This window comes from Macrobrachium rosenbergii, chromosome 4 (genome assembly GCF_040412425.1).
Source record: "Macrobrachium rosenbergii isolate ZJJX-2024 chromosome 4, ASM4041242v1, whole genome shotgun sequence".
Classification (NCBI taxonomy): Eukaryota; Metazoa; Arthropoda; class Malacostraca; order Decapoda; family Palaemonidae; genus Macrobrachium; species Macrobrachium rosenbergii.
The window spans coordinates 41,448,724-41,474,098 of record NC_089744.1 but is presented as its reverse complement, the minus strand read 5'-3'; the positions used below and the strand labels follow the sequence as shown (position 1 = coordinate 41,474,098).

Below are 25,375 nucleotides of genomic sequence, written 5' to 3'. Positions count from 1 at the left end.
CTTCTACTAAGGGCGTCCACTACAACATCATGTCTACGCTCTATATACCTAAGTTTAGCCAGAATATGCTCAATGTCAAAGGGCTATCACAGTGAACATACACTGGAGCACTACTACCGTTAAGGAAAAAACTGTGCGTCAGTCGGCAGTGACCAATCCTCAGCCTTGTTAGAATAACTTCAGTCCTCCTGTCGCTTTGATAGGATGATTGCCAAAATCATATTTAAGGTCTGATGGTTCTGAACTTATTATTAGCAAGAAGGGATGATGACCATCGCTCCTGCCATTTACTTAGTACATAACTGCGAATAGAGATTTTCATATCTAAGTGGGGCACTCTGTTTATATCAATTTCTCCTTGGGCACAGGCGCTCTTTGCTTCTCTGTCTGCTTCTTCATTCCCTGGGACCCCAACATGACCAGGAATCCAACAAAAACATAATGAGACCCCAACATGACCAGGAATCCAACAAAAACAAACAGTTTGAAGCCTACACGAAATGCAAAACAGCCACTCCTGAGCCTTCTATACTAAAGGATGGGATGAATTATAATTGCTCAGGCTTTCCAGAGCACTTTTACAATCTGAATATATGACACAAGACTTCTTATTTGAATGATATGCTATATATATATGGCTTTAACAATGCCAGATACTGCACGAGTTTAGAATACAAACATAATACCAGCCAGCTGGGTAGTCAAAACTACAATTTGAAAACACCCGAATAATTATGAAGACCAATCACATAGGTTCATCCATCTTATTAGTAACCTGCATCTCCTTTCTCTCTCTCTCTCTCTTGGAGGATCTGTTATTCAATGACATATCTGCGTGTCTTTAGGAGTCCTTATTTACTTATCTATCGCTGTTAAAGAGAAAATGTTGTTACTTGGATTTAGTAAAAAAAATCAATCTGTAATAGTTTTAATAATAATAAGTACCTGCGCGGTCACCCACACAAACAACACACACTCCCTTCTTTCTACATACATACATACATACACACATACATACAAACATTATATATACCGCGTACGTGTATGTGTGTGTATATATATACACACACACACACACACACATATATATATATATATATATATATATATATATATATATATATATATATATATACATATATATATACCTGTGGGGAGAGAGAGAGAGAGAGAGAGAGAGAGAGAGAGAGAGAGAGAGAGAGAGAGAGAGAGAGTGTGTGTGTGTGGCAGCTTTCCCTAAGTTGAAATCGGCTTCCGAGTCCGAACGTTAAGTAGCATCACTGTGAAATGTAGAATGTCGCGAATGAATATTTCATACCCCTCCCAGCTTGCTGATCCCTTTGATATTCCACCCCAAGAATGCTCATCTACGCTCTTTACATGCTCATTATGCAAGTCAACTACGTATTTTTTATTCAAACGACTCATTATCTGTTTATCTAAGTCCCTAAGTCATATGTTATCGTAACAACGACCTCATCCCCCGGAATGACTAAGGATTGAGAATAATGAGGAGATGGACTGACTGCTATTAAGGGTTATTAGCTAAATATTCAAAGGAATGGGACCTTCATACAGGGTGTATAATGTTGTGTATGCTACTGTAAACGTACAGGCCCGTAAAAGACAACTCTCGCGCCCAAACCGCTCTCGTATCTTTGGTTTGAATATGTAATGTTAACTCTGGCTGAATTAAATTGTTTTTAAGATTGGATTCACTTTGCATCCCAAGCTGATGACCGCAGTTGTTGTGACGACAGTTTTCATAGATCAATAAATAACCCAAATAAACTGTCTTTTACGTCAAGACTTTTAGTTATCTTCCCATAGAAAATTGACCCATTAAACAGAGTATGAAGACAGTCCAAAGGCTGCTATTTTCATGCAGTTTTTGAGGTGTAACTGGGGGAAATCATAGGAACGCCTCTTGAATGAGTACAGAGTGTAAGATTTGGATAAAACTGTAGGATCCTTTATTTTGTTTAATAATGGGCCACTGTGGAAAGTCCAACCGTACGTGGTATTAATAGGTAAAAATCCACAGTTATGTACGGTATTTGAGCAAGGTTGTTTTTATTAATACAAAAATGATTCAAAAAGGGAGCTTTCGACCATTTTCACGACGGTCCTCTTCAGCTAACTCTGAGAGGACCGTCGTGCAAACTGTTGAAAGCTCCCGTTTTTAAAAATTTTTGTATTTTAACTGATACAACCTACTAAGGGATTCAGAGCCGATGAAACACGGTTTTTCGGTAACATCTTTTTATTAAAGCATCGGATAAAGGTGAAAGTTGGCAAGTATATATTTTATAACCCTGCCTAACTTTCGCAAGTATTATTTAGTACCTAAGTTCGATAGTTTTGATATTTATAGAGTAAAATGAAGTCGCCGATGCCGGAACCGAGAAAATAACAGAAAAGGATCCTAAAACCATTCGTGACGTTACCATAATATGACGTCATGAGGCTCCGCCCACCCACCAGGTAGGCGGTGAATGAATATGCTTACACAGTCTAGGCTTCAACAAATTCGATAATGGCCATCAGGATATGGAATTGTCCCCGTGGTTGCAAGACTGCATTTGTGCTACGGATTTCCACTTTGTATACAAGCGTGAAGTCCCGCGGCAAGATTTACTACAGAGTGAATAGGTAATTATTTCTATAGTGGGTCATAGTTACTTGGCCACCCCAGAAGTTTGGGCAGAAGCTGTTAAACAATCCCTTCATTTTGAGGAGGATTACAGGAAGTCAGACAATATCCATGAGAGCGTGGAACCAGTCATCACTGACATCGCTAGCGACGAGTGACGATGAAGACATTTTGTAAATAAATTATGTATGGTGATAGACGTTTCATTTGTACATCTAAAACACATTTATTGAAACACAATGATTATAACAATATGTTCCTCATTCAAAATTATTTCAATATATTTTCCTTTCCATGCATATCAATATAAACCGTGTTACATTTGATTGATATTAAGTAGGTAAATAATAGTTTGCCCTCAAAATCTTGACTCCTACCATTACCTTTTATTTGCAGCGAGTATGCGAGCGCTGTTTAGGGTGCTGTAGGATATAAATAAAAAACAAAGAAAAATAGCAATGGGTTACAATAACTGAAATAAATCAAAGGCGTTGACCCTGACACCTCTAACACTTGAAGGAAATGAGGCACCATTGCTTTTCATTTGAATTCTACTTCTAGTGACCGCTCCTGACTTGCTGCAAATAGAAGGCTATAGTGTCAAAACCTGAGGTAAAGCAAAACAGATTGTCTTTTTGTATTCCCGCCATGAATAGGCGTAGATCTAACAAATGAGCTATAGACTGGTTCATTATGTGGATGAATTACATAACTGAATTATTTATAAAGTAGAAACAATACGAATATCAAGAAAATGGAAGAATTCCAAGCTAACGACTTAGTCTCAACAACTGGTGTCGGAGTTGCGATGAAACCTACACAAAATAGTAATTTAATAAAAATAGTAATAATAATAATAAAAATGATTGAGAATGATGATACAATCAAGGGAACGATGACAAACCCTGCTTGCCATCATTGATATCGTTGAAGCCTAAGATGGGTACTAATATCCAAGGCCAAGAGAAAGAGGTCTGCTCACTTCCCTCCAAATCCCCCATGTAGGCGGAACTTTACCTACCTCCTTATTGCGTCAGCAGGTGAAGTGCTGTAATGAGCAGGTACCTCTAAGACACGTCATCACCTACGCAGTTAGCCCCAGGTGGGAGGCGACTCTACCTAACTGGGTAGACCTTGTCCCTCTTGGCCTTGCTATAAAAAAATATGTCACCGGCCAGTGGGCAGAGCCACAGTGAAGAGACGTTTTCCCCATATGTAAACTCCTCTTTACTGTAGGAGAAGTCTCATGACGTCATAGGTAAATGTCACTATTGATAGCTTTGGCACAGGAAACAAACTTTTACTCTGATAAGTACCAGAACTATTGCACTTAGGTGCTAAATGATACTTCCAAAAATTATGAAGGGTTATAAAATATACACTTGCCAACTTTCACCTTTATCCGATGCTTTGTTACAAAGGTGTTGCCGAAAAATCGTGTTTCATCGGCTCTGAATCCCATAGTAGCTCATATACATGACTGTGGATTTTTACCTTTTACTCTGTTCACAATATAGTGATGCATCATAGATACATGGAAGTATTTACAAACAATATCATGGTTAAAATTCCTTAGGGCGGGAGAGTTTTAACAAACCAAGCTTCATAAAAATAGCTCGGTTCATTTACTTGTAAGGTAAATCAAGAGCTAAATAGGGCTTGATGGGTAAAATTCTTTTAGTGACAAAATGTCATAAGAAGCACTTTCAACGAATAGCAGGGTTCTTGGTTTGATGTTCTGTACATCACTTGAAGCTAAAGAAAGTTTATACGTGTCTGAGAAATACTTTGTAAAGAAACGATAGAAAAGGCTTATTGATAATAAATACAATAAATGATAATGCAAGAAGAAAGGAAAATTTTCCACCGAAAGCAAATATAAGGAAGACACATAAGTCCTTGGTGGAAAGCTTTCATTACGGAGAGGACTGGAATGTATGAGATAAATGATGAGACGCCTACTTCACAAAAATAAAGTCTTGTACTCATTACATACGAACAAAAGAGTAGAGGCTCTCTGTGCTACACCAAAGGAATGGGAAGGAATGGAAAAATCAAGCATACGCAGTTATCAAAAGCTGTATCAAGAAGGCAAGGGAATATGGAAAACTGTGGCGAAGATGCCAGAGTAGACTGGGAAGGTAGAGAATATTAGATAAGGGACATGTAAAGGTCGAGGCTAAATAAACGCTCACTGAAGAAGAAAAGCTTCCAGCTGCATGCACTACGAGTGTAGAGTACGTGCGTTCATGACTAGGATGCTTTAGTCTTAATGAACCATTTTCATTTTTAACCCACCGTTCAAAAAATTGTTTTGGCATTGACCAGCACATTGGCATTCTCTGAAAACAGCCCTTTGTATGAAATTCAGCTCTTTGTTAAAAAAAGATATTTATACAAAAAAGTACAAACAGTCACGTACACACGCAGACCTAATTTTCTATAATTTCAGAATTCAAGCATTCCCTATGACTGCATTCCAATAGTTTACTACTTTAAATACTTATCACCTGCTCTTTAATCTCCATGTCTTCAACCTTAGCCCACAGTTTGCGCATTTCGCCTCGTACCCTAATTCTACTCCTTTCTTAACTAACACAATTACATTTACACTTAATTTTTTACTGTTCCTTTCCAACTAACATCTATCTCAATTTTTGTTTAACCAAGTAATGATATATATATATACCTATGAAAAAATTGAAACAATGGAGTGCAACATTTTTTTTTTACTATCAGGCTTTTTCAAGTTTGTTGACCATGCTTTACAGTAAATTCAAAAGATCTTGCACCCCGTTGTTTCAGTTTCATCTAAGCTATATAAATAAATAAATAAATAAATAAATACATACATATATATATATATATATATATATATATATATATATATATATATATATATATATATATATATATATAGTGATGCAAGTTTAATCTTGAATAGTACGTTTTTATTCGCTTGCAAATGTAATTATTTTATGAACTGGGATATATGTATATATATTAAATATTTATGTGTATATACATACAGTATATATATACATATATATATAATTATATTATATATATATATATATATATATATATATATATATATATATATATATATATATATATATATATATAATCTATATATTTATGTATATATAATACATAAATATATAATATAGATATACATATATCACAATTTTTAACGTAATTACTGTACAACGTACTGTACAAGATAAAACCTACATCACTACTGACGCAAAGCTACACCACACCACAACAGCGGGATGGAAGAAACTTTAAGGCAGTTATCCTCACCTTAGATTTTTTATGACCTCTGAAGAGAGTTCTTTATCATCGAGCTCCGGCACCCTGCACCAGTGTTCCGGCGTGAAGGCCATAAAAAGCTGATTGTAGGCGTGGAAACCGCAGGGCATCGTCCCCGGCAGGAGAAGGAACCAAAGGACCAGCTTCTGGTAGGTGCCATATTCGCCCAGGTCTGGCAGGATCTCGTCGAAGTCCATGAGGGTTGGGACACAGGTGCTGCTGGAGGGAAACAGCCTTCAGGTCATTGGAAATGGAGCGACGAGGAGGTGGCAGGTTGCAGTAACCATAGGTGTGTGTGTGTGTGTGTGTGTGTAATTTGAGAGAGAGAGAGAGAGAGAGAGAGAGAGAGAGAGAGAGAGAGAGAGAGAGAGAGAGAGAGAGAAATTCTGGAAGGAAGATCTCACAACCGTGCGAGGGTGCGAGAATTCCTAACCATGACCCACTCCTAAACAGAGAGAGAGAGAGAGAGAGAGAGAGAGAGAGAGAGAGAAATACTGGAAGGAAGGTTTCACAACCGTGCGAGGGTGCGAGAATTCTTAAACATGACCCACTCCTAAACAGAGAGAGAGAGAGAGAGAGAGAGAGAGAGAGAGAGAGAGAGAGAGAGAGAGAGAGAGAGAGAGAACTACAAGAGGAGGGTGGTATGAACGAGAGTAGCATGAAAGATCGGTTACGGAAAATAGTTTAATTTTCAATAGTAATATTTTCGAATTTATCTCATGTGAAAAAGGGTAGTTTTATGTAAATTTAGGAAAATAAGAACATAATGTTGCTTCTGACATAATACTGATCTGCCAGTTAGCTATCAATGTCGAAAACATTATTTTACACCATACGATTATTTCGCTGTTCTTACTGTGAATCGGGCGTGCAATACAAAAGAGACACATTGCTGCGATATGTAAGGATTCCAAAAAGATGCTGAGAGAAAGGAAACAAATGATAAAAATATATTTTAACACACAAGGAAGAATTCTTTCATAAAACCTTATATTACATCTCAATACCTAATGTCGTGAAAAACACTCTTATTGGCTTCATAAACAACTGCCCACCCTATGAAATTCATATGGTTACCTCACATATTTTGCCTTAAAACTGTCTCACACGTTTACAGCGTATTTGCCCAACATTGCAGTCCACACAGCTGCTGGGTAAAATCTATTTCATGACACGTTTTTAAACAAAACGTGAGCTCGTCAAATACTTTTGTGATCGCTCGTGCTTAGTTTGGAAATGAATTATAGGATAAAATGGATTGCATTCATTGCAATGTTTACTTTTAATGACAATGGCCATTAACACGGCCATCAATCATGGCCGATTGCTTCGCTTTTGTATATTTATTGGGACTGAATACGATACTTTTTAAAATAGAAATAATATATTTGAAAAACTACGATGCGGTTGTTTTAGCAAAGCAAAAATATACTTTAAAGGCAGTATTTAGTAGTCTATCAACATATTTCCGATGAAATGGTAATGAACAGTTAATTTTTCTACCATCTTAAAGGATTCTAACGCCAAGACTTTTTCTCCTTTTACCAAATCCTTGATAGGACCTCAATCGGATCCTCCGCTGGTTTGAGTATGGAAGTTGTTTGCGAAATCTAGTGGCCAAACTCCCTATCACACTTTTTCATTTAATAAGCGATGATTTCAGTCACAGACCTCATAAATACCTCATACTGTTCAATAAATCCACTGTGATATGGAACATTATACCTTACACCACATACTGACTTATTTAACACTTTTGAGCACCCACAGAAAACCAAACCTAAAAAAAAAAATTCATGAAAAATAGAACCACTGACAAGGAAATAACCATCAATGAAATATAATGTTTAATCACTGACAGAGTAAGACTTAAGAAATACTGATTAACTCCACTATTCCGACAAACGTTTCAGCATCTTCCAGCAAACACTCCATACAGCTTTTGAGCGAAAAATCGATGATCTTTATCATGCAAGAGTCTGCTTGCTCCTACTTTGACCGGCAAATATCCTGTGCCAACAAGGATTTCATCTCTGTTGGCACAGGATATTTGCAAACCAGAAATACCTTGTCCTTATGCAGTAAACATTTTATTCTTAACCAGGAAAAATCCATTTCTGAATATCAAATATTTTTCGTCCTAAAGGAAGCACCCCGAATAATGAACATAAAGCATCACATTCCAGAATGACATCTGATTAGTGCGAAACGCCTATTTTGACACGGAATGAAAACGCTCACCCTTAAACTCGAAGTATGTTGTTTCCAGGTGAGTATCCCGCCTCAGGAAAATGTTCTTAAACGTGAACTGTAAGAGTGAGAATGATTCTATTTGCTGTACTGCAACTACTCAAGCCTTGATCTATAGATAATATGAAAGAGAATCGGGACGTTAAGAAATATTGGATTGACACACTTAAGAACTTAACTCTTGACCTTCAGGCAATAAGAAATACTGTAAAGGGAAATTTGTTTTCAGCTGATGCTAAATATTCTATTCTGGATAACAAACATTTAAAAACTGTGCGTCAAACAGCTACTACTCATGACCGGCATATACTTGCAGAGCAAATATTTTATCCCCGGCTTCAAGTATTATGGCCTTATTTACAAACAGTTTATCAAAGAATAGGAAACAGCTTCCCCTTGTGTGGAAAATGTTCCATGTCTGTTCTATACTTCAATTCAGATCTGATTACCATAACAACCATCTTTCGAAGAAGAAATTAATGAAGATCTGTTACAATTCTAGGAATGGAAAACTTCTTATGTCGCGACATTTGATCTTCTGGTCTTCTCCCTAAGGACCTTGAATCACCTATTGAACTCAAAGCCTCTACAAGTCTACTGTTTGTGTGTGTGAGAGAGAGAGAGAGAGAGAGAGAGAGAGAGAGAGAGAGAGAGAGAGAGAGAGAGAGAGAGAGAGAGAGAGAGAGAGAGAGAGGGGGAAGCTTGGAGTTTTTGCACACACAGCAGGAAAAAGGATTTGCTATTTTGTACTTTTACTTTCTTGTCATTTACCCATTTTTGTTGCAATAATAAGCTTCTTACTGTTCTTTCATCAGTATGTAATAAGGACTTAGATGATGTTGATTTCTTAGCTCCGTATTATGGAAAACTTCTGGTTATCATACTCTGTCGTTCATTATAATTCAGAATAAAGTGTGCCAACAGTTCATTTTCCACTACAAAAATACACCAATTATAAATATGCAGTGTGTGACAACAACAAGTGTCACCGACGCAGTTATGACGAGAGCAAAAAATCTCTCCTTCATCTCTGCTTCAATACTCCTCACCTTCGGTACTGGTTTGATCCTCTGTTCTGGATTTGTTGCATGTTGATTAACAAGATGCATACCTTCCTCTTTGGGCCTTTGCAATGGAGATGAAAGCTTTTGTCTGCCAGCCTCCGCTTTCATTTTTATTTCCTTCCGTCAGTCTCCGTCTTATTTTTTTCTTTCGTTTATTATACTTTCCCCCAACTATTTATCAGAAATCTGTCACTTAAAATAGTCTCATATATTCTTAATTTTAATAAACATAATTCTGGAGAAAAGGAAATGAGCGGATAAGGAGAAAATATTAGCAAAAGTGTCGGTGTTCTTTTCACAGACATTCGGAAACCTAAGCCTTCACTGCGACTGCTAACCGAAACTTTTCAAATGGAACTGGAGAAAGGGACTGCTATGATATGGTGATATTCTGTTTTATTTATTTATTTTCTTTTTTTAGGTAAAGAGACGGAGACAATCATATTTTCCAAATTAAAACTTGATCAATACCTTTAAAAAAACGTTAGGTAGAATGGTGCAGGAAATGAATACTGGCTCCAGTACAGAGGGGCCAAAGAGGAGGCTGCAAAACTCGAGAACAACGACGCGATTGTAATCTTCCGACTCCATCGCCTAAAGGAAGAGAAGTAATTAATTCCTCATCAATTTGTGCACTGTAAATAATCTCCTCGCCCTCGATTACTCTTTCCAGGCAACGACTGGTTTATGAACGTCAATAACAACCACTCTATTGAATTAATTAATTTCCGCGTCTTTGTCCCGGGCCATGGAAGAACGAAGCTTGAAAAGACTTTGCTTGGATTCCGGCTTTGTGGCCGACGGAAATGACGGATTATTTTGGTTCCAGGATCGATACAGTGACAGAGAACAGGGGAAGAGCTGCATAATGAGCCGCTAGTTCTGATTAGCTGTTTCAGAACAATAATTTAAATGACTTTTATGGAGGGGAACTGTAAGATTAAGCAGAGGTGACGAGTATATGTATCTATCATGACTACATAAAAACACAGTTGTATATTTTATCATTATGTATGAAAGTTATTCGGTCATCTAGTGCATCGGAAACTAAAACGAAAAATCAGTGAAATAACAGAGTGAGATAAACTGACGAAGGTAATTTTTAAAATTCATTCCCAGGCTACAGGGTCATAATGAACGTGAACAAAGTGGTACTGAGAGGGAGAAAGAGCTTTTTATGTTGAATGATGCAACTTTAATCTTGCGTCTTCGTTCTTTGGTGAACTTGACATGCTGAGGGCGTGGCACTGAAATGATTCTAGACGTGGCTGTGGAATGGTTATTAGATACACTCACCTTTATTAGCTATTTCAACTAGTAATAATTATAAAGGAATGTGATCGATGACATATTTTCGTAGCACTAAACAGAAAGTTATCTATAACAGTGAAAATCGTATTGCCTCTGCCAACAGGGTTGGACCAAGGCCGAGTCTAAATCCGTTTGTTGTTTAGCTGCAAATGAGGTGGACGTGGGTATTCGATTTATTGAAGCTTTCTTTTGTTTAGTTCAACTAGTATAGATTCACGTGAAAATTAAAAATCAAGTATAAAGTTATTCAGTGAAAGCTCAGCAACAGAGCTGCCACTTGAGGCATCTAGAAAATATTCTTGATTGTTGCTAACTTACTTCTTCCGGTTAGCAACAGTAGTGTGTCTCCTCTTAGCTTTAGTCTTTCCTTCTCCTCTCTGTACTGCGAATGAAAGAAAGTTTCCGGGACTTTCGGGGTCAACGGGCCAATGTCAAAGAGATTTTTGGCAATTAATCTTTAGGAATAGAGCCTTACATAGTATTGCTTTAAATTTCTGCGCTTGACTGAACAAATTTTAAATCTATTTTAGAGGAATTGGAAAATAAAATATCGAAAATGAAAATCACAGAAACACAAGCTGAATGTAAATTTGGAAGTCATTCCAGATGATATCTTTCGCTAACTTCATTATGTGAATGCGCGCTCATGTCGAATAACAATAATAATAATAACTGGGGCACCATTCTGCGTTGTCTGTTGATGGCAACTTGAACACTGTTCCATAATCGTGTCCGAGATCTGTCTCAATTCAGATTTTTTTTTTTTGAAAATGCTTGAATTTTAACACAAAACTATTCTTTCTATATTTTCATTTTCGTACATTTGTAATTTTTTCTATTTTAGTTCATTTCGCATTTTTTTAGAAAATACTGAAAGACCTAAATATCTCTCAGAACCAAATAATGATTTCCGGAGAGCGAAAATGAATTAGTTTCTATTTTCGCTGCATATGGCGCCCTTGCTTTTCTCTTTCTCTCTCTCTCTCTCTCTTCATTCCATTTTCATTTTTAACTCTTCAAATCTTTCCATCCTAACATACCTTCCCTTCCATGTCCCTCTTCCTCCCCGAAATCAATACCTTTATCGAATCAAGCACTGGAGTAGCTTGCATTCCGTCCGCTTGAGCCCTTGGAAAAGGTCTTATGCCCGAAACGACTTTTCCGACCCACTTTCCATTCATACCTGACGAAAAAATTCTGTTAAAGAACGCTGCGTGAATGGCAGCTTTTCTCGTCAGACGCGCAATCTGGTTTCGGCCTAAACTGCAACATTCAACAAAGGTTCCAGACAGTTGTCGTGAACTGAAGGCTTCAATTTGTCATTAGTGGGAATTATCTCATCTTCACTCTCTCTCTCACACACACATACAAACCCAGAGAGAGAGAGAGAGAGAGAGAGAGAGAGAGAGAGAGAGAGAGAGAGAGAGATAATATTCTTAAGGGTCAGGTACGCCAGCATCACAATTCTGCCTTCCGGAATCCAAACCCCAATTTTAACAAGCGTACGTAACCAATAAGTCTAGTATTACGGGATACAATTTCTTATCCAAATAAAGACGCACCATCAAAGGAGCACAAAACCAACAGCCAGTTCCATTTCTCCAATTAAACGAAGGAATTCGAGTCTCTCACGGAAATTCCCAAACCTGCTTCAGTAGAACAAAGATATTAGATAAATTACCAATCCGTACGGAATCCACCTGGAATACTGGAATGTGTGATTATATTCCTAACCATGGCAAGCCGATTCCTATAAAAAAAGGGTAAATCCCCTTCGGCCCTCAATTCCATTCCAAATGAAAGTAATATTGCCTTTGTAACTGAGACTCATCCGCCTTCATCCGTATCTGTGCCATCCTCCTCTACCTGTTACGTTCATCTATATTTTTCCCTTGGTTCTATTATTCCTTGTCATTTCTCTCTCTCTCTCTCTCTCTCTCTCTCTCTCTCTCTCTCTCTCTCTCTCTCTCTCTCTCATGTGTCTTAGATGTTCATCCTCGACCGGTATCGTTTTACAATCGAAGGTGAGCAGAAAAAGAATTTATGAAACCTCAGTTATTCAGTTAATTCGTTTAGTTTTTATTTGTGTTTACTTGTGCTTTCCTATGTTTGAGTCTGTTTTCATTTACCTATTTGCTTATTTAATTGCTTGCATGTGTTCCATCTACTTACAAACTTAAGGCTTACACTTCCTGTCAGACACTTTTATTTCATTTCGACTAAAATTTTTCCTCTCATGAAAAATCAAAACGCTATCCCACGCATTAGGCTTCAATTTTAAACAGTGCTATAGTCCCCGACTCTTGTGTAATTAACAGTAATAACAATTAAGTTTTTCAATATAGTAATTACATTCCTCGTAGCTAACTTGTTAAAGGCAACCCAGTGTCTGGCTTGGTCCAGACCATATGAAAATCGGAGAGCGATATTAAAACACACACACACACACACACACACACACTGAAAGAAGTCGATGACCTTCCTCTTGAAAGGTGGATTATACTGACTTGCAGTGTTGCTTGTGTATGTTAATTATTTGTTTATTTATTTGTTTTTCCTCAAATTATTGATTGTTTTTTATCTGCTCTCTCTTATTATGTGCAATCTATACCCCGGGAGAATGCTTCACAATCCAATGACCCTTTAAGCTTGTTCCATGTAATGATTTGTTCATTATGAATAATAATAATAATAATAATAATAATAATAATAATAATAATAATAATAATAATAATAATAATAATAGGGAATGAAAAAACTTGACAATTGAAGAATGCTAATAATCTTCAGCGCAAGAGTGAGGGAGTGGCTTATCAAGGAGGTCATTAATCCTATCGTTCAATGTCCGCACTCGGTTTGTTATTATGGTGGTGATATTTACAGCTGATTACAACGCCAAATATTTACTTTTCTACGTTTACCCAAATCTTTATTTAAGATACCTTTTTGAATTCAAAGTCTGCATTTTTTCTTAGCTGAAGCTTGTTCAAATTCATTCAAAGGTTTTCCGTAAAGCGAGTCGCTTATTCTGGACGTGCTCATTTTTCGATGAAGCTTAAATAACTTCATTCTAATTTTATCTTTTTTCCAATGGCGCCAAAATTTAAGTTGAAGTTTAACCGTTTTTCATTCAAGATTCCCCATAATTATGTTCTTTTAAGCTTACCCAGGTTTTTTCTTCAAAATTAATTCTGTTTTCTGTTCCAGTTCTAAATCATCTTTTATTCCAAGCCTACTTGCTTTGTTGAAAACTACTCAAATTTACCATTTTAAGCTGATCTAATTTCCATTTTAAAGTGTTCCAATATTTTCGTTTTCACTGCTTTCGTATTTCTTTTCCAGGGACTTATTCGATTTTGTTTCTTCCTTTTTACATTATCCACTGAGGACTTTATGGTTCAAATGACTGCACTGTATACCATTACAGTAGGTAAAATAACGTTTAAAATAAAGATTTTCTCTTTTAGCTTCAAATGAATTCTCTCTCTCTCTCTCTCGTCTTATGCTGCACCTGCAATCAGCATCCACTTCGTCTACCCTCTTCCTCGCCCTCGCCCTTACCTGTAGTTCGCATTCGCCCCTTTTCATTGATACGCGATCCAAGTCACTGAAAGGGAGCTATTTCTTCATCTTATTGCAATTTGTAAGGGCTCTGGCCCCGTTTGCTTTCACGGTTGATATTGATTCTTTAGCTCTTCTGGATGTGCGGATGTGTGTGCGTGTATATATAAATAAGTAAATACATATAATATGTTTATATATGTACATATATAAACATATATGTACTAAGTACGTATGTATGTATGTACACACATATACTGTATATATATATATATATATATATATATATATATATATATATATAAACATATATGTACTAAGTACGTATGTATGTATGTGCACACATATACTGTGTGTATATACAGTATATATATATATATACATATATATATATATATATATATATATATATTTATATATATATATATATATATATATATATATATATATATATATATATATATATATATATATATATATATATATATATATATACGTTTTTGTGTACGCATGTGTTTTGTGTTATATGTGTGTGTGTGTGAGAGAGAGAGAGAGAGAGAGAGAGAGAGAGAGAGAGAGAGAGAGAGAGAGAGAGAGAGAGTGTGTACACCAATCCATGACATTTACTTCTGGATACTTAAACAAATCACTCGATTGTATTTTTTCACCATTCACACAAACATTCGCCCAGTTTTCCGGGTTATCATTTACCACATACAAACAAAACACATGTATGTACTGTATATACTTTTAAGGCCTTGAGCCATTTCTCCTAACATGAAATAGTTCCAGATTCATACTTTAACTGCTGAATCAGTGTGGAGCCCTCTATGCAATAAAACTTCCTCAACATTAGCAGCTCCATACATTTACACATAAGGCTACTAATATATATATATATATATATATATATATATATATATATATATATATATATATATGTATGTATGTATGTATGCATGTACGTATATACATATATCTAACGTATACATAAATGTGTGTGTCAAATATATATATATATATATATATATATATATATATATATATATATATATATATATATATATATATATATAAATGAAAGTAGATTAATAAGAGCTCTGTTAAAGACTTCTGAGCACAACTTGTGATATGCGAAGGATTGCTGCGTCAATTCTTCCGCACGAACTACACCAGAAATGTTCGGTACGAATGAAAAGGTTGAAGTTGTTCAGACGAATGGGTGACTCATGTCATTCATCATCCATCGAACGGGAACGGTTGAACGGGTGAGAGATCAGAGCCGCGACAAAGATGAGGCAACAAGCTTAGTATTATGTAGGTGACAAGACACTCCAGTGTTTAGAGTTGGTTTAGAACTTTAGTCTCTTTCAGGGGATGGAGGATGATTGGTTTCTGGAGAGGATGTATGACAGAAACACTTCGGAAGGGGAAGAAGAGATGGGGACGTTGAAGTGACAGCTACGCGGCGTAAAAGAAACTTGCAACATGGATAAGGTGGTTAACGCCCTGTTGATGAACCTTCAGTTTAAGTATACGACCCTGCTATCGCTGTGAAGTTTTCTGTTTGTTTTCCTTTCCATTCTTAAGTGTATGAGTACCTATTTGAACTGATTATACACCTTTCCATTCATAAGTGAATGAGTACCTATTTAAACTTATTATACAATGTACACACTTGTATTATATGTATGAAAACTTACGTGTGTTCGCATGTGTTTTTAACAGTGCATTTGTCTAATTAACTATACTGTATTTGTTGGAGCTATAGAGAAGTATCGCTCAACCCTCTTGAATCAACGTGTCTGTATTTAAGTGATTCTCACAGAAGTACTCTTTTCGAAAGCAATCGACATTAACTGAATGAGGTAAGTTTTATTTGAATGTATAAAATTTAAACAAGGAAGTTTACAAGTGGTTTATCTTTAATACGGATATCTCTATCTTCTTTTCTGCTTCATTAATTCATTATGTGGCAGGGTTTTGCCATCCTCGAAAAAGTCAACTGACACATTCAGTATCTGTTTGTCATTCATTTGTTCTGCTTCGCTAACTATTTAATGTTTAACACAAGCTTTAGAATCTTCTATCTATCTGGTTATCCCAAAAGGGGGGTTTATCTTCCTGTCTATTGTTCGACTCCACGTTTTTTCCTTACGTGGAGTGGATAACGTCATCAAGTTGCCGTCCCGTCGGCCTCACCATAAAAAAAAAATCTCAAGAAATCCTGACTGTTCAAACTGCTTCTCTTTCCTTGCCATTAACCTTCCCATTTGGGAGGAAAATAGCAATTCCCTTGTTCATTTTTCCCTTTCTAAGAAAAATACTGAAGTGGATTGACCATACTTAGGAGGAAAGAGAGTAACCTTTTAAAAGTTTTTTTTTTTTTACTCGATCTTATTATATTTTTACTCTACCTAAGAACTCAGAAAAATCGGGAAGAGCTCTTAAAGTCATATAGAGGTTTTCATAGCTACTATAATTTCGAGTCATTTTCGAAGAATGCAAAAACTCGAAGAAAGATGAAATATATTGAAGGTAAAGGAAAAAGAGAGATCAAAATAACTCTTCAACTGAATATCTCTGGATGGGATGACATCTCAAAAAGGAGAAGGAAATAAAAGGGATTTTGGAAGAACGAATTTCAATTATTTTTTCTTGTCGCTCTTCCTTCAAGTTTTCCTATTGTTTAAGAAGAACAGGTTGCTTTGAAGTGCAATGGCCATCAATTCAATTTCCTTGATCTTTTTCACGCCTTGTCAGTATCTCTTAATTTGGTTTTTGCCTTCATCATGACAATGTACGTGCATCCACCGCACTAGAGACCCATACTTTATCAATGTACTCCACGTATTAAGTCTTTCAGTTTAATTTAAATGCCCTCTGCATACTACCAATTAATATAGGTAACAAAAATGGGTATAAATATACAAAAGATGCAGATTTACTAAAATTAATTTTGCTTTCATAAATCTGCACCAAGCTGTGAAGCTTTCAAATAATAAAACATAAGTTAATTCATTTTCATCTATTTCAAACTTACCTTTATCAATTTTTTTTTATCAAGACTACAAAACTAAAGTGTAAAAATAAAATATTATTTTTCTGGCTAACTGTCAGCACGGGGTCAGGGTGTATTGACATTTTTGATGCTGGCTATATATCACATTTTTTTAAGCTTACGAGCCTAGGATAACCGTCTAGCATTTTCATAGGCTGACAAGTCTGTTCTTATATCGGGAACTTCTTACATGAAATGCGTTTCATTTCATTAACCTCTGCTAATCTGCATCCGCAAATCTTACCCGAAGAAAACATAACTCACTTTTCCCTAGCTTGATACAGTAAACTAGAGTCGGTTACAACTTTTCAAGGGTAGACATGCTATGCATGCTGATTTCTTCTCTTTTTTTTTCGAAAATCAAAAGTTCAAACTAATTTAGCACAACAAGTTTAGCAAAATCTGCCAGACTAAGTAAGTTAATGGTTTCAAAACTGAGGAAACTTGTGTTTAGTATGATTGTTTAAAGCTATTGAAAATACCTCACGCTCGTAATATTTTCCGAAATGATAAGCTACCCATACGCTAGCGATGTCATTTGCAAGGATATCTCAAGCACAGGAAGTATTTTGTGCTGCCAGTTCTCTGTGTTTCATATGTGAAGTATGTTTCTTTTTACTTCCAAGTTCATTAATTTAACTCAAGCTCATATTACTGTCCATGTTAAGTAAAGGGTTTTAATTCTGTTATCAGCCTGTCAGAAGAGGGAAAATGTTTTCTGTCAGAAAAAATCAGTTCCCTGTTTCGCTTATATAGGCATTTTATTTTCCTGCAGTTGTTACACTTATGGTATACATACACACACACATATATATAATATATATACTGTATATATACATACATACATACACATATATTGATGTACGTACACACACACACACACACACACACACATATATATATATATATATATATATATATACGATATATATACATATATACTATTAGCGTACACCCTCTCCCCTCTCGCTCCCCTTAAAAGGAATCAGCGCCAGGATGGTAATCTCCCAGTTCTCTGAGAGAGAGAGTCCTTTACCAAATTCATTTATTATTTATATATATATATATATATATATATATATATATATATATATATATATATATATATATATATATATTTATATATATATAAACACACACACACACACACACACACACATATATATATATATATATATATATATATATATATATATATATATATATATATATATATATATATATATATGCATTCGTGATAATCATAATGACCTCTTAACTTGACAATTTTTTCCACACATTTCGGGTAGGCTTGTCACTACAAAGCCTTAAAACCGAAATCAAGAAAAAATGAAGAAACTCCAATTTAGCTTAACCTGATGCCAACCCATCGTGCATGAGTACGAAACTCAGCACTAAAAGTTGGGGTTTCTCCATTTGTTCTGGGTTTCGAGCTCAAAGCTTTGCAGTGGTAACCTCATCCAAAAAGTGTGAATGAACTGAGATACTAAGAAGTCATTGTGGATATCATAAATATATTTACTCGCATATATGGAGGAAAATGAAGTTCGTATGAACAATCTTATTCTTTCCTAATGCTGTTAAAATCAGGTAAGAATTTTGTGAACAACAGCTTCCGTTTTGAACCAACAATGGTCATATAATTCCAACAATTCTGTTCACCCACTTATGCATAATGCGTTAAAAAAAGCGAGAACACGGTTGGAATGGAGATGTATTGTACCTCATTTCTTCCTTGTTGTACGTGAGTTCCGCAACAAATGGTCTTTATTATGCCTCTGGCATCGCGAGACGATTATGGCCACTCTCGACTCTTTAGAGATGAAATATCTGGGCTTTTAGCTGGAGCTCTTTTCGCAGTAAGGATTTCAGAGTTCCTAGCCTCTTTTTTTATTCATTTTTTATTCCCTTACCCTCCGTGTTCAATTCAATGATTCGAAATGTTTTGCCCTTTATATTAAAACATTTTCACAGTATCACTGCTTTGCATAAACTTTGTTAGACTAGAAAATTAATTATCCGAATTTCATTTATCTAAATACTAAACAGTTTTGAAGCGAAACATTCCGAAAGTTAAAAGAGAGTCATAACCAAAAATAGCCAACCGTATTGTTGTCAATATGCTGAAGTCTTCTGAATAAACGAAGTTTAAAAGTATAGAAGAACTTATTCCGCTATTTTTCAACATCAGCCTTCCTAATCCCATCATTCCACAGAATATCTGTCACTATAATTCCCAACTTCGCATTCATGAATAATGAAAAGATTCGTCACAACAAAAATAAAAATAAAAATTCTCTGCAATTCAATGTCCTTTGAAATGTTAGGCAACAGAATTCTCCGAAGTGGCATACTCTTAGTTCGCAAATTACGAAGACTGACTGATATTTCTGAAAACAGTATTCTAGCTAAACAGTTTTCTGAAGACTAGCAACCTTGCGTGTTGTAACGTACAGGACGCACGTCGCCCAAAATAACTTACCCTTTGTTTAGCAAAATAACGGACACCAGTAATCTCAAGTGATAAGAGTGCTCGTCAAAATTTCGGGCTACAGTTGTGACCAAGGTCCTTTAAATATACTCAGAATATATTTAAAGGACCTCTGTTGTGACCAATATCAAACATTTAGCGACGCCAGTGGGTCTACCACTTCCTTCCAAAAGGAAGAGTCACCATGAAATTCAAATATAAAAATTAGGCAAATAAACTGATAATTTTATTGACAACTCTAGTCACAAGAACTCGAAGAGAGAGAGAGAGAGAGAGAGAGAGAGAGAGAGAGAGAGAGAGAGAGAGAGAGAGAGAAGAGTGTTTATTGATCAGAAATGGGCGATTCAGTCATTACCCTAACAAAAGGGCCGTAGCTAAGTCAGCAAATATCTTCATAGACTAAAATCATTTGCATGTGAAGTATCCTTCCCTATTATTTGAGAAGAGAACTAAGTAATAGCAACCAATATCTTATTCGTCATTTACATTTATCACACTGAAACCAGCTCCGTTGTGGAGAAAAGAAATTTTGAAAAAACAATTGCTAATAAATGGGATTATATAGACGCAGAAATGCATGTACATACACGCACGTATGAAAGTGTGATACAGAAATATGGAAATAAGAAACATACATTGTATGATAAATCCATGAGTTTGCTCGATACTGAATAACAGAAGTGAAAGATGACCACCGAATTCTGGCTCTGCCGCGACCCGCCGTTCCTTGAAGCATTTATATGCTAATATCAGCACGATATTTGGTGTTATATTCATAGGCGGAATTATTTCCATACTTGATTGTTTGTTTAAGAAACGACCTCATGAAAGTAATAAGCACAGCTGAGCTTCATGAAACTGGGAATGGAAAACCCAGAGAGAGGGAGAGAGAGAGAGAAGAAGGGAAGTGTGTGTGTGTGTGTGTGTGTGTGTGTGTGTGTGTGTGTGTGTGTGTGTGTGTGTGTGTGTGTGTGAGAGAGAGAGAGAGAGAGAGAGAGAGAGAGAGAGAGAGAGTACTTTTATAAGAATAATAATCACAATCACAGCTGAGTTTCATGAATAAAATTTATAAAGAAAACCAAAGATGAAAACGCTAGTTCAAAGAGAGAGAGAATTCTCTTATACGAATAATGACCATAACTGAATTTCATGCGAAAAATTTACGAAGGAAACAAAAGCAAGCACATGTAAACGCTATTACTAACACACACACACACTGAGAGAGAGAGAGAGAGAGAGAGAGAGAGAGAGAGAGAGAGAGAGAGAGAGATGATTACTTAGTGGTGGCCCTTATCTCTGCAACAGGCGTATACAACGATTCAGCCGTTCATTTACTGAAGTTGATTCTATGGAGCAGTCCTACAGTCTGTATTTGCTTGTATGTGCATACGTAAGGGTTTTCTCGTTAATTACAATGCAAATTAACAAATTAACATACATTGAAGACCTGTCAACTACATTAAAGTGGCGTTTCCTCATATACTTCATCTATTATTCATCTTTCTGTTGTTAGGTCTTAGATGGCGCATTCCCGTAATCCCCTTTTACTCCTCATACGGCCCCTGTTCCTGCCCTACTCCTTATTTCGGCCATTGTTATCGTCAAGTTTTCTTCTCTGACCACCTTGAAAGCCTATAAGCATATCGGTATATTTACCTCTTCTACTCAAATTATTTTACCTTCCTGTATACACACACACATATGTATAATATATATATATATATATATATATATATATATATATATATATATATATATATATATATATATATATATACTGTATATATATGCATTACACACACATTATTTTATATACAGTAGTAATACATACATATATATATATATATATATATATATATATATATATATATATATATATATATATATATATATATATATATATATATATATGATATAAATGAGAGAGAGAGAGAGATGTGTGTAATTTTTTTATATTTAAGCAAACCTTTCCGAGTGATGTGAAAGATATGTATTCAGGAAACGATTCTCGGACTGTTTCGAACGCAGGTTAGCTCATGAAGGATGACGGAGCCTACCATGTTGCTAACCTGGTGTGCATTTATGCTTGTCGATGGCATCCTTCATGAGCTAATCTGCGTTCGAAATAGTCTGAGAATCATTTTCTGAGCACATACCTCTCACATCACTCGGTAAAGTTCGCTTAAATAAAAAAAAAAATATATAAAAATAAAAGCACTTCATCCCGCTAGTCTGCATTCATGTAGCTCTTGGTCAAAATTCTGATTCATCATACGGAGTAAATGAGGAATTTGACGTATGACACATATTGCTATTTGACTTTAAGGTAAAAAATGCTAGTGCAGTCTGAAAATTGCATGAAAACTTTCGAAAATTATTAGCAGGATGTTGAAAAGCACAACCGTAACCTTCAGTGAGAATGCTAACTTGAAAGAGGTTTTATACACCGAAGCTAAATGTTTCAAGGCCAAAAGAATCTATTATACGGCAGTATAGTCTAATTCCCAAAAAATAAAAATAGAGATTTTCGACGTAGAAATGAAATTCTCTTCGACAAAACCAACCCCAATTATGCTTCTGTTTTCTTCAACAGATGATGTAGAAAAGTTGCCTAAAAGTTATGTTTTTATAAAAAGAATACAAAAATGACAACATTTCCCCAAAACTTCTTCATAAGAGCAAAGTTTACAAATAAGAAAACTCAGGATAAAATAATGTGCCATAGATTCTTTACGCAGAGGAGGCTCAGGCGGAAAACCCGACGACTACAGTCAGAAAAACAATAAATAATAAATGAAGTGGAGTCATGACAGGCTGACTTCTCAGACCAAGTGAACGAATACCACCCTAATGGACGGTTCCAAAGGGGAAGGACACATTCACGCACAAGGCCAACTTATTCTAACAGCAACAACAACCAACATATAGACAAACAGACAGACAGACAGACGACAGATACACAGACAGCTAGATAGACATAACTAGAGAACAGATTTCGGTATCGCAGAGTAAGAGAGAAAAACCGAAAGCTTCGGACCTTTTGCCGCAGGAGAAAGTGGAGCCATTCTCCCGTCGAAGGAAGTGGACCTAAGCATTAATAATGAGGCAGGAAGCCCTCGATTCAGCTCTTTTCCAAAGGGAAGGCACAACTTCAGAAAGCCTCCTGTGTGTGTGTGTGGCGATACCGCAATCCAATAAACGCTTACGGAAACCGGTTGTATACACTTCCGTAGCAATTTTCATAATCAAAACGTGCTGTGGATATCCGACATTTAGACAATGAAGAGGTTTCGCAAAAGGATGAATTTCATCATCGTGAGAAATGGCTCCCAATGACAAATAAAAGGTTCTATGCGCTTCGAAATCTTGTCTCTTAAAGGGGCAAACTATTTCAAAAACAGTCAATGAGATTGGTGGCTTGTTCGTAAAAATTATTACTGAAAATAAGAATAGTTCGTAGTACTTCCGCTGAACAAAAAAAAAAAAAAAACAAAAAAACTAGTTATTCTGAAATATATTTCAAAACTATTCTCCTGCGTTCTTTTTTAATCTAAATTTTAAAAAATGGGTGCAATAGCTCAAAATAACAGCAACAGCAGTAACAACAATAAGACAATTAAGATAAACTACAGTAGTAGTAGTAGTAGTAGTAGTAAGGAAGCACAAAAGAAACTTGCTCTCATTGTAAAGCCTGACAGGCATTCCACTACAGATGTCGGGGAGCGAGCAAAGCGCTCATTAATTCACGTATCATCCAGGCAACGTCGCTGCGCTGAATCAGTCTGTCCGAAGTTTCGCTTCCCGGGAGACTTCCCTGAATCGGAAACGATCCTTTGGCAGAGACGCCGGTTCGGTTGCACATTTCTCTTCAAAGTAAGACAAATGAACAGCTACTCTGCCAGAGGGAGTTAGTGTTTTCACAGGGAATTACGTCAGAGGGGCATTTACGCAGTTTTATTTTGTGATAACAAGGGGGCGTGAATGGAATTTTAGTTCTTGTAAGTTTAACAGAAACTAAGTTCTACGGACACTCTTTGGTAAAGGAACTTATCCGATCCAGAAGGAGATCGATAAATCGCTTAAAGGTTAAATTAGCTAAATCAAACTCTCTCTCTCTCTCTCTCTAAGTCCTCTTCCTGAATAGCTATTGCCATTTATGGACATCATTCATATTTGTCTGTGGTATACGAGATTTACAAGGGCAATTTTCACACAGAAATTAAAATGAGCGTATGTTTCCTTCTAAATAAGCATAAAATCCCAACCCCATTTAATCGATAAATAATTCGAAGAAAATTGCCAGTAAAAAATGAGAAGTTTGCGCAAGCATTTCTACCTTAAGTTTTATACTTCTTCTTTTTCTAAGAAACAAATGTTTAACTGTCGGTTTCTTAAGTGCTAGATATTTGAATTATTTGAATTCTTAAATTAATTAGCGCAAAGCAGTTTACTTAAAAAAAATAAATAAATAACGTGAATTACCATTAGATCAAAAGGTCCGAATATTCTTATGAAAAGTGTATTTTTGTAACCTGTCCCTATCATACAAATTAAATGTTTCCATCTCCGCAAAACAATACAAATTAAAAGCTCCAAATTCGACTCCTCATTCATACGTACTCCATGAAAGCGTCGGGTAATTGTTTGCTGTTTGCCCTGGACTTTATGAAACAGTTTTAAGACTAATGGAGTAATTTTGAAAGTTATTTAGCGAGTTGGACCCTAACGAATGTGCTTAAAACTAATTGCATTACACTCAGCTCAAATTAATACTACTCATTGATTCGCCTTCATTTTCATCTGTCGGAACCATGGTCATGTGCGCTCGCACGTGAGCGTGATTAATGATTCCGCCGCACAGCCATTTTCATGGGGATCGTGTATTTCTACGATGTTCTAATGTGGTAATGATGTTGTTCAGTTGCATCATTTATATGAATGATATTCATGTTTGCTTGCAAAAATCATCCATAAATTAAATATAACAACAATGTTTATGCGTAACTCCATTACGGTTGGATGGTATAGAGCCGGCCTTATGACAGCACGGGCTCTTGACCGATAGTGATTCGTAAGTGATGGTAAGGTGTTTGATTGATTGAGAGGCCTGGGGTAGAGCTCTGGACTCAGCCCAACCAAACGTAACGGTGATCGGCCTGTTCATGCACAATAATCCTGAGAGAATGTCACATCTGTTTACAAACACCACATTTAGCCTAGTATTTGTGTTCATCCACAAGCATTCAAATATGAATAAAAACAAATAAAAAATGAGCCGAAGTTTCTTCGGCGCAATCGAGTTTTCTGTACAGCCGCTACAGCGTATAATCAAGGCCACCAAAAATAGATCTATCTTTCGGTGGTCTCGGTATAATGCTGCATGAGCCGCGGCCCGGTGGTGGTCTATCCTATATCGTTGTCAGACGCACGACCATGGCTAACTTTAACCTTTCATAAATTAAAAACTATTGAGGCTAGAGATCTGCAATTTAGTACTTTGATGATTGGAGGGTGGATGATCAACATACCAATTTGCAGCCCTCTAGCCTTAGTAGTTTTTAAGATCTGAGAGCGGACAGAAAAAAGTGCGGACGGACAGAGAAAGCCGGCACAATAGTTTTCTTTTACAGAAAACTAAAAAGCTAAGATAACAGTAAGAATAAATAAGT

General features: G+C 36.1%; 1 protein-coding gene across 12 annotated transcripts in view; it reads right to left on the bottom strand.

The window, feature by feature from the left end:
• Nucleotides 1–25,375, bottom strand: part of Balat (Beta-alanine transporter) — a 299,782-nt gene that overhangs the window by 40,546 nt on the left and 233,861 nt on the right. For 7 of the 12 annotated variants that reach the window (XM_067094760.1, XM_067094822.1, XM_067094752.1 and 4 more), the window contains one exon: nucleotides 5,960–6,187. In XM_067094760.1, coding sequence (XP_066950861.1) covers nucleotides 5,960–6,165 — 206 coding nt within the window. In that variant the 5' untranslated portion in view covers nucleotides 6,166–6,187. The remainder of the gene's footprint in view (nucleotides 1–5,959; nucleotides 6,188–25,375) is intronic. The other 5 variants (XM_067094756.1, XM_067094766.1, XM_067094748.1 and 2 more) reach the window with 1 other exon arrangement.